Source organism: Triticum aestivum, chromosome 2B (assembly GCF_018294505.1).
Source record: "Triticum aestivum cultivar Chinese Spring chromosome 2B, IWGSC CS RefSeq v2.1, whole genome shotgun sequence".
Lineage (NCBI taxonomy): Eukaryota > Viridiplantae > Streptophyta > Magnoliopsida > Poales > Poaceae > Triticum > Triticum aestivum.
This window is the reverse complement of record NC_057798.1, coordinates 227,256,081-227,266,919: the sequence shown is the minus strand read 5'-3', so window position 1 is coordinate 227,266,919 and position 10,839 is coordinate 227,256,081. Positions and strand designations below refer to the sequence as shown.

At 41.7% G+C, this 10,839-nt stretch overlaps 1 protein-coding gene and 1 long non-coding RNA gene across 13 annotated transcripts in view; one reads left to right on the top strand and one right to left on the bottom strand.

Annotated features, from left to right (window-relative positions):
* Positions 1-266: 266 nt before the first annotated feature.
* LOC123044504 (uncharacterized) lies at positions 267-7,120 on the bottom strand. 12 transcript variants are annotated; one of them, XR_006420133.1, is made up of 11 exons: positions 6,886-7,120; positions 6,662-6,757; positions 6,532-6,572; positions 6,380-6,416; positions 6,222-6,272; positions 5,893-5,963; positions 5,473-5,540; positions 4,874-5,076; positions 2,130-4,481; positions 836-921; positions 267-742 (listed from the first exon to the last, which is right to left on the bottom strand). It is a non-coding gene; the product is annotated as an uncharacterized lncRNA (long non-coding RNA). The 12 variants fall into 12 exon arrangements; XR_006420140.1 differs by having other exon boundaries at positions 6,376-6,416; positions 6,504-6,572; positions 6,662-6,760; positions 6,886-7,113; XR_006420131.1 differs by having other exon boundaries at positions 6,376-6,416; positions 6,662-6,760; positions 6,886-7,113.
* A 421-nt stretch (positions 7,121-7,541) lies between these two features.
* LOC123039174 (uncharacterized) overlaps positions 7,542-10,839 on the top strand; it is a 9,253-nt gene continuing 5,955 nt past the window's right edge. Inside the window, exon 1 of the mRNA XM_044462445.1 lies at positions 7,542-7,678. Coding sequence (XP_044318380.1) covers positions 7,542-7,678 — 137 coding nt within the window. The remainder of the gene's footprint in view (positions 7,679-10,839) is intronic.

Below are 10,839 nucleotides of genomic sequence, written 5' to 3'. Positions count from 1 at the left end.
TGTTTTGGGCAGATTGTTGTTATATCTTGTTTTGAATGTATGTGTTGAACCGTTGCTCCGTTTTCATCATGCTCTATATGAAACTAGATGACCCATTGTGCCAATTGTGCAAAGGACGAGAGCAAGCCAAATATTGTAGGAATGGTGATAGGAAAACTCAGACACATATCGAAATAATGAGTACTTACTATTGGTTAGCAAACCAAGCATTCAAACCATGCACGTAAGAATATTTAGACTCCGATTGAACTACAACGAAATGGATATTTAGATATGAAGTTCATACATAGCATATATAAGAAAGGTATGATATCAGTTCATGATAGCTTATTTACATTGCTTTTATGAAACAAAGCTACATAGGCAGAGGTCCATCATATAGAAAGCTTTGGTCATTTAGCTTACGTGAGTAAGGTATGCAGCGATGAATATCAAGTAGAGTCATCGCCCGTTGGGCCAACGATGATATCTACAACGCATAGGAGTCCATTTGTTCAGGGACGTAAATAAGGGGATTGGTATTGACATTGGCTTGACGTAATTCTTCAAGTGTCAAAGTCTTGCCTTGCAAACATGCATAAAATACATCAGGTGCATGCCCAAGAGTGTGCCAAGGTACGATCTTGAGACTGGATGGCTAGACCACTGCTGCAATGTGATATAGTGAAGAAGCTCCCTTCAGCAACACAACCTCCTAGCGGCACATCGAGCTTGAGAAGCAAGTGGAACACACAAAAATACCCTGAAGAAGGAAGATGGACTATAATTAGTTCGTTTTGAAACTTGATCTATTGTGATTGTACGAAGAATGGAACTCAGGTAGTGATGGCCATACCGTATGTACCCACCCAACCTAGGGCATGGAAGAGCTACTGCCTTGCTTTCTTTGCAGAGCTGGTGGCCTTGGCACCAATATTAATCCTAAGATGCATTCATTAGCAAAAGTAACAGTCATGTGGGTACTTTGATTTTCAGTGCAAACAACCTAGATGCATATGATGGAATAAAAAGAACAAGGACATAAGGGTTCGCAACAGCAAATAGAGGACAACATAAACAAACAGAAGACCTACTAAATTTGAAAACACAACTCATTTTATTGGTTGGTTAATTAGCTTGTACGTATCAATGAAAAGCAAAAAAAGGCTATTTATCTTGAATGGTCAGTAAGGAGCAGTAAGCATTGCTTGTACATGTAACAGCAAACAAACCAGATAATTAATGAACAGCAAACAGAACACCTACTGGACCCTGAAAGTAGAAGTTCATTTCATTATATAGTTAATCAACTTGCACGCATTAGTGATGAAAAAAGAAAGACTGGTCAAATAGCATGCATTAGTGAAGGAGAAGAAGAAGCATTCTTTCCCATGTACAAACAATAGTTGTCGCACCAAGTTCAGTAGCACACACACAGACACACATCTTATATGAAACTGGTTAAATGTAACAGAGTACGAGTCTATACCTTTTGCGTTTAGCTTGGTCACATAGAACATTATTTGCATCTTCAACGGTTGTAGCAGCAGTTCCCTCAACAACTTGTTTAGTTTCCTAAATATATCTTTGAAATTTAGTATTTGTTTAAAATAGCTATAGTTTTTTAACACCTGAATAACTTGTGCTGCGCTTCACCAAGATAGGCTTGAATGGATCCAGGTTCCCATGATTTTAAACAAAGGAACATGTAATCGCTTCCAGGTCATGTAATCTCTCTCCCTCTCTCTCTCCCTCTCTCCCTCCCTCTCTCTCTCTCTCTCCCTCTCCCTCCCTCCCTCCCTCTCTCTCTCCCTCTCTATCTCTCCCTGTCCGTCTCTCTCTCTCCGTCTCTCTCTCCCTGTCCATCTCTCTCCTTGCCTCCCTCCCGTCGATAAGGTGTGCAACCAACTTTAAAAAAAATACCGGCAAATGGCTTCGTGAAGTAAAACCGGGCAACTCAAGTCTCCATTGACATCCACTGCTTTGGAAGAATTAGACTGCTATTTGTCAGTAGGTACAGTACACATTACGTTCATGCTAACAACATTTGCTATTGAGATGCTTAAATCACACTTCATGTTTCTATTTTCTAAATTAAAATAGACATTGCTACAGCAGAAAAGAAACATGCAAATAGGTAGCCAAATTACCTGACAAAGCTATTAGTAAGGTAGTAGCAAAATTGTGAGCTCCGTCCAATTTTTGCTTCGTTTCCACTATGGCAAACACTCCCTGCCACTGAATTCTTTGCTGATGTTTGCCAAATTTATGCGAATGGGATTGCATTAAGACAGCCAAACGGACAAATATTCTGATCAACCAAACAAAATTTGGATGTACAATGTCCCATTCACATCCAACCATGGCATAACCGATCCGTAAATCCCAAGTGTGTCAAAGACACCAATTTTTTCTCTCCTACCAAAAAAGAACACCGAGCAGACTGCATCAGACTGCATCAATTATTAGTATTCAATTGCCTTGCAGTTGGTAACATTCAGAATTTATTTATGAATTTCAAAAGAACATGCATTTGCAACCTATCAAACTCCGCTCGGTCACCAATGATTTGTTACTACAATCACACTTGAGCCCGCCTCTTCCAAAATTTGAGGACAAACACACAAAAGAAGCAACGAAAACCCAAGGCAATTGAAGCATGGTGCAGTGCATGAGGTTTTGGCACACCGGAAAGGAAATATAAAGCTCAATTTGTGTAGTCAAAAATAAAGTAATTGCTGATATATACAATCAGGGTATATGGGCGAACTAAAATTATGTAATTACCTATTAGAATATGTGAACTATCTTACGATCAAATGGTAATAATCATGGGTAAAGAGCAATCATTTTGCTAAAATCAGAAGTTCCAGGTAGAAACGTCAATTGTTATGAACAAATTCATTAGTCCGTTAATAATTCACATACATGCTACATGACTAAACAGCACAAATAGGTAGGTCAATGATGTTCTAGACATTTTAGTGCCAACGGGCAGCACAACCATGAGCATGAACACCTATATATTCTTAAATTAAGTCATGCACTGATTGCCTCCTAATATGGGAAATTTTACCTTCGTGCATTGGCAACTCTCCTCAACCTATCCTAAAAGCCAACAACACAATAGAAAGAGGTAAGTTTGCAACCAACATTCCTATATATGTCTCTTTATCTTTTAGCCAAATCTAATATCAGCTGAATGCAAATTATGGACATTATTATAGGAAAAATATAGGTCAATATGCCAACTGCTAGACACGGACCAAACACAACACTATTTATCAATCGGCACACCTTGCTATTAATTGAGGGTTAGAATTCCAGCAGAGATTCAGAAATATTAAACAATAACAAATATTATCTAGGGCAAACATCTAGTTCTCTGAACAACTACTAATCAAAAATGTGGCATCTCAAATACACAAATTGATTTGAAAAGTAGGGTGACAACCCATACATATCTATTAATATGTCACTGAAGGAAACTAAAATTTACATAAACCATGCCTTGTATCTCAAAAGGCACAACAGAACTTTTAATCTACACACATATGCTTGAACATGTGAAAAGGCGAAAAATTACCTTCTTGCAATGGCAATTCACCAACTTTACAAGAAGAAATACCAAAAATACCTACTCAGACTTAATGTGTTGAATTTGACTTATGTACACTTAGCTGCCTCATCACTTAAATGTTGAAGTCCATGCTTTCATTAGCTTAGACCTGCAGGCTGCACATGGCAGCCAATTAGAAGAGAACAAAGAAGCTCTTGTGTGCATACACCTCTCCAGTGTTGTATTCTTGTATTCACCTTGAGATAAGCAACACTTAAAATACAATTTGTTTGCCTCTTTGAAACAGAGGCCTATACATGATTATTTTAGAACATAGTGCTATCAAATAAATAATCAGACACTAACCAAGGAAGTCAAATAAGTAAGCATTTGCATGCCACCGAAGTTGTGTACGTATGTGCAAACAAAGCAAATTGGACCAGGATAACCTTGAGAAACATGATACATGATGCAGGGAGGGGTGTGCTTCATTTCCACCGGAATAATGGAGCATAAAAAGGATAAAATGAAATGAAAATGTTGAAAAGTTGACATTTAATACAAACATGGAACTTGCTTTTCAATTTATATCATTGTAAATGGTACATGCCTCAACGGAGCATGCACTTCCAAGAAGGAAGCTGACAATTAAAACACACATCAAGGGCCCCGATCTAGAATGCATTCAGACGCTAAAGCTCTGAAAACCAAAACAAAATTGAAGGCTTGGCTTATTAACTTCCCAAGCAAAGTATATGTTAGACAGAATAATCCTTTGTGTTAACTACAACAGATTAAGAAGATAATGTTTTCAGATTGCAAGAAAAACAATTAAAAATATCACCTGGAGCATAGGCCTTAGCAATCCAGCATGAACAAGCCTTCTCAAATCTGTGATCTTTAAGCAGTTTTCATTGCTGGCCACAAAAGCTTCATCTAGAGACTGAAATCATAAAAGTTGTGTGCATAAAGACAAAGATAAAATCACTCTAAGCAATATGAGAACAACTAAAAGCTCATTGTACCTATTAAACTAAAGATAGGGATGGCATTTATTGAACTAAATACTGACTTAGAATTAGGGACAATCTTTATTAAACTAAAAAAATGATCAAAATGGGCATTTAAAATTCCTCCTAGATATTTTAAGGAGTAGAGGTCAAATATATTTTGAGCCCAGTAAAAATATGCATGCTTTGACATGTTTCACACATATTTAATCTCTTCTATGTGTATGCATATACAGAAACAAGAATGTCTAAATATACAGGACCAGATTCTTGCCTGAATGTTTAAATGAAAATACAAGAATGCTACGCTGGTCAAATCGCAGACCTCAGGTCATTGCTGCCGACACCTTCAGCGTTGATGTCCATGTACTCCAAGATTGTGTTCTTGTCTCTGATAACCCGCACAAGATACTAATAAAGGCATCATTGTATTATGTAGAGCAAGTTGGACACTCGCCCTTATGATAATAGAGACTATCCTCTAGGAGGGACTCCGCTTTGGAAGTGACATTGATGTATTGAAGAGAACTGCAATGATCCGTAGCAAAAAAAGCACATGATAAATAAAATTTTATGAGCTCAATTTCAGTGTATAGAGAATACTATTAACTATTCAGCTATATATATAACTGTAAACCGGTCACACTAATTATTATTGTTCATATTAGCAATCTACACCAAGAAAAAAATAAACCCCATCATTATTGTCCAACCCATTGGTTCCTCATTTTATTTTGAAGATCAAAGCATGGAATGATTATTCTTCGTATTAGTATATGATACCACGAAGACAACAAACAATTTAAGCCACCATCATCTTATCCAAACCCATAGCTTCCTTCTCTTATTTTGAAAATTAAATCATGGATTACAACCATCATTGTCCAAACCCAACATGTACAGTACAAGAAAAAGAGATATCACCATTGCAAGGCACCATCTTGAGCTCAGTGATGGCATCGATGTCATGTGCTCCCCGCTGAGGCTATAAACTGTCAACATAATGAAATAAATGCTACATGTTACTACTTAATCGCATTTGAGTGCCAAAAGACAGTTGAAACCAATTTAAAAACTGAATAGGAAAGAGAACTAAAATCAATTGAAAATGGCATTTTGGAGGAGGTAGCTAGATTAATGATACTTGCTACTGAACCACGTGACCTCCTATGAAATCAAGGATATGAATTGTCTCATTTTGTACATTCAGGCCATCGAACATTGCAAAAAACAAATAAATGCGATTTTTCGAGCAAAACGTAGGGCGACAGTTTTGGAAGCCCGCCGCTTGCACCCCTGGTCCTCATGTTGTTATTTGCATATGTAATTCACAATATTCAGTACCTGTCCAAACTTTTATCTCCAATAGAACAACCAGATCGGCCTGCATCATTTGCCAAACTGCGTGCTTGCTACTGAAAATTTGAGTTCCGCAAACAGAAGGAATCATCCAAGAGTGATCAAACCAAGAATGGTGTACTCTTATAAACAAAAGAAAGGCGGCTAGAACACTTTTTTTTTCTCGAGAAGATTTTAGCCCTATGAAAAAAGAAAGAACAAAGAAAGCAATAGAACAGCTAAAAAGTAATTAAGTATGCACATGTACACCTAAACTCTCGGTAGATTAGAGAGAGACACACACTCTCTCTCTCTCACACACACACAGAGCTCACCTTGTTCTTCAGTCTTCCTCAAGGTCCTTCCTCTTGTATTCTTCATACAATCTTCACACATAAATCAAGAAACTAAAATCATATTATCAAAGAACAAGGGAAATCAAGGGGTAAAAGATAGGGGAGAGAGATGGCGAAGCAGAAGATGTGCAACCTACAGTGGCGGAGCTAGGATTTAAAATCAGGGTGGTCCTCCTAAAAAATTGACGACAAATTTAGCACGTGAATGTTGCTAGAGATTACCAATACCATATATAAATAGATTAATATGGTGTTACAAACATTGACAAAGTTATTAGCCGAACCGCACGTTTTTTGAATGTCCGTGGTCCTCTTCATTCTTCAATAATTCTGCAACAAAATTACTTTCTATCAATCATAATAATTGACAAATATTATGTGTTGATGTAGTGTTCTACAAATAATAATTCCCTGCCTACCTGACTTCAGTCTCGGGATAAACTGAAATCGGGGCTGCTGCACGCGTCCAGTCTCCCGACTCCCGTGAACCCAAGGAGCGCGAAGGACTAGAGAAGCTGCTGCGTCGGACAAATTCAGATTTGTACCAAGAATCTTGTCAAATTCGATGTAATTTTTTCTAAATCGGATATTCAGAGCAAGTGAGCAACCATGGAGGATTGGGGTGGATCAGGGGATGGGATACCTCTCTCGGAAGAAGCTGACGGGCTTAGCACCTGAGCGGATTGGGCGGCTCCGGCAGTTCGGGTAGCAGCCGGCCGGGCGGCGAGGGGGCTGGCTGGCCGCTTGGCGTCAGGGCGGTCCGGCGGTGGCTCCGGGCGGCCGGGCGGGTTGGCTCTGCTGGCGGCAGATCAAAGACGGAGTAGTCGCTGCGTTCAGGACAAAGCAGACGAGCAACGTAGGCTGTTTGCTGGGCTTCTTTTTTCCCAGGCCCATCTCCTAATAGCCTATACTTTATATACCAGCCCAAAATCTCAGGGTTGGCCGCGGCCCACCCTGTCCACCCTGTAGCTCCGCCCCTGGCAACCTAGGTTGGGGATGGGGCACGACGACTAGTAGCAGTGGTAGGCAGTGATGGCAGCTCCCTCCCCAACCTCCTCCTGCTCATGAACACCCACCATGAAACCACACCAGACCTGCTATCCTATTGCGGCGACTTGCGCCCGATCCAGAGTCATGGCGCATCTAGAACGTGGGGAGGTGCCTCCATGGGGAAGAGAAAGAGGCAAAGTGATGGTCGTTGTGTGACTGGAGGAGAGGCATCGAACGTGGGCTGAAACGTACGGAGCAACTGAAGGCGACATAGGAGGTTGACAGGAACACATACCTTTGGCGCTGGTCATGTCGATGGAGAGGAGACAACGCTTTATGGACCTGAGGTGCCATCATCCACTGGCTGTCATCACCGTCCGCTGCACTGATGAGTCCATAGCGCTAGGTTCTACCGCCGCCGCCTCCGCCACCTCCATAGTGCAAGGGTTAGCTGCCGCCGGCCCCTGATTTGGTTGGAACGAGCGAGAGAGACTTGGGTGTGGTGCGGTTTACTCCGTCTCTCTCTCATCCATCAAACCCCATGTTCAATGCCCTGACGCCCACGACCGCTGCAACCCACGTTCGACGGCCTGATGTGCATCACGACCGCTGCAACCCACCCCTTTCCTGCCTAGCACACATGCGACACACTACAAGGCTGGGCCCGTGCGCCAGGGTGGCCCAGATGTCATACCCCTCAGACCCGAAGTCACAACGTGCAAAGAAACTGGCGGTCAGATGTTTGACAAAGAGGTAAAAAAGCTGAATTTTGACAGCGAGGGAAAATGTGCGAGCCAGATTCATCCCCGGACGCAAATGCCTCAGCTATGCGGGTAGCATAGCGAGGTTTATAGGATCAACTTGCTTAGAATTTCATGTAGTGTCATATTATCTTGTTTTATCCTTGTTTTGAGCGCGTGTGCTTGATATTTGAATGCATTTTACATCAATGCCATGTTTAACCTACTTTGCTCATATTTTCTAGGCCGTAGCTCCGAATTAAGTGAACCTTATATGTAACTTGACTAGAAAATCACGTAGATCATCTTGGTGCATATTAACTTGCTGTTTAACAACTTCAACTTAATGTTTTTCAGATCTGGGCCAATTTAGAAATTTGCATATGAGGACTTACCGGAATTGTTATATGTTGTATCCGGCCTCATTTAAACTTGCTTGCATGTGATGTTCTTGTATGCTTCATCTCTTGCCATGAGTAGCATCAGATAGCCTTGTCATGCATCATACTTGGTTGACCATCATGTCATGTCTATGTGTTGTGCGTTTATCATGTTGTTTTCTTCTTTCCGGTTGTGCTTCCCTCGATAGTTCCTATTTCGTGGCGATTGTGAGGATTTGTTCGACTACTTTTGGTTTGTCTACGCCCGTTCATCTTCTTCATGGACTCGATCTTCTTCCTAGCGGGATTTCAGGCAAGATGACCGTCACCTTGGATCTCATTACTATCTTTGCTATGCTAGTTGTCTCGATGCCATCGTTATGTCACACTTCCTACTACTTGTTATCAAGCCTCCTATTATGCCATGAAACAACCTCTAACCATTTCCACCATCCTAGCAGCCGTTGTTTGGCTATGTTACCGCTTTGCTCAGCCCCTCTTATAGCGTTGCTAGTTGCAGGTGGAGTCGCAGGTTGTTCCATGTGGGGACATGGATATTTTGGGATATCACAATATCTCTTATATTTAATTAATGCACATATATACTTGGTAAAGGGTGGAAGGCTCGGCCTTATGCCTGGTGTTTTGTTCCATTCTTGCCGCCCTAGTTTCCGTCATACCGGTGTTATGTTCCTTGATTTTGCGTCCCTAACACGGTGATGGTTTATGGGGCCCCCTTGACAGTTCGCTTTGAATAAAACTCTTCCAGCAAGGCCCAACATTGGTTTTACCATTTGCCTAATAACAACTTAAACTTGCATAGGGACCGGCTAACACCTGAGGTCTTAATCTACCCCCGGGCCATTGCTCGTCATGAGTGTTGGTCTAAACGGGGCGACGTTCGGCGCCCCCTGGGCAACCAGGATCTCAGCCAACCCGACGTTTGGCCCATCTGGTGTACCCTAGGAACGAGATACGTGCGACTCCTATCAGGCTAGGTCGGTGCATCTAGAGGTCTTGCTAGTTTTGTTTTATCATCGTCGAAATGTCTTGTGCACCGGGATCTCGAGTCTCACTGGATTTCCCGAGGTGGAGGATTGTCTCCGCGGATCATGAGCTTGTCATGGGCTAAGTTGGGACCCCCTTGCAAGGTTGAAACTTTGGAGAGCTGTACCCACGATTATGTGGCAGATGGGAGTTTTTAATATCCAGTTGTATAGAACTTGACACCAGATTCGAAATAAAAAAACCAACCGCGTGTGTAAGCATGATGGTCTCTTTTCGGGTGAGTTCGAGAAGAGAACACGGTGGGGTTATGTTTGAATGTAAGTAGTTCAGGATCACTTAGTGATCATTACTAGTTTGCGACCGTTTGCGTAGCTTCTCATCTTATTCTTGTACTCGTAAGTTAGCCACCATGCATTTCTTAGTCGCTTGCTGCAACCTCACCACTTATCCGTTCCATTCCCATTAAGCTTTGCTAGTCATGATACCCATGGTAATGGGATTGAAGGGTCCTCGTGACTCATAGATTACTACAACAATAGTTGCAGGTACAGGTAATGCGATGATCATGATGTGAGAGCGATGTTTACTTGTTTTGGAGTTATTCTTCTGCTTCTTCTTCGTTCAGGGGATAGGTTCCTGGTCGGCAACCTGGGTTAGTAGGGTGGATGTCATTTGAGTTTCTGTTTGTGTTTCATCCGTAGTAGGATGTTGCTCTTATGTGTGATGTTGTTGTATTCATGTGGCATTGTATGCCTTTTGTATGTATCCCCATCTATTATGTAATGGTACGATGTTATGATATCCACCTTGCAAAGCGTTTCAATATGCAGCTCTATCCTTGTGGGACCTTCTAGTTCCTCTCGGATAGGTTCGCATATTGGGCGTGACAAGTTGGTATCAGAGCCTCGATCGACCATAGGAGCCCCCTTGATTGATCGTAATTTGGCCGTTGTCGAGTCTAGAAGAAAACTATTTTGGATTCTAGTTATATTGGAGAGTAGGAATTCTTTTTACTCCTCATCCCCTTCATCCTCTCGTGAGGAATCTTGGCATAGGTGTTTTGATTTACTTCTCTTCCTGTTCAAATTTTCTTTAGGATCACGCAGTTAGTTTTCATTCGTGGCATTGTCAGCTCTTTTCATCCGGTGCTTTTCTCGTCAAGTTGATTCGATCCTCTTCATCTTTTGCAAGATCACTCCTTAGTTCTTTCTCAATGTTGTTGTTTCCCCACCCTCAGTTGTTTTCTTTTACCCACCCGCCCACCCCTCTTTATTCTCGGAGCCGGAGTCCGTAATGGAGTATCCATCCTACTCGTGCAAAGCCTTTGCATTCTTGCCTCAATTATCTCAATCGGTGCTTTTCTCTTCGAATTATTCGTCGCCCCCCTTCCAAGTTGCCTTTGTTTTTCCCGCCCTCCCACCCCTTTTCTTCCCGGAGTCTGAGTCTCTATTCGAGCATCAATTTCATTTGTGCAGAGCC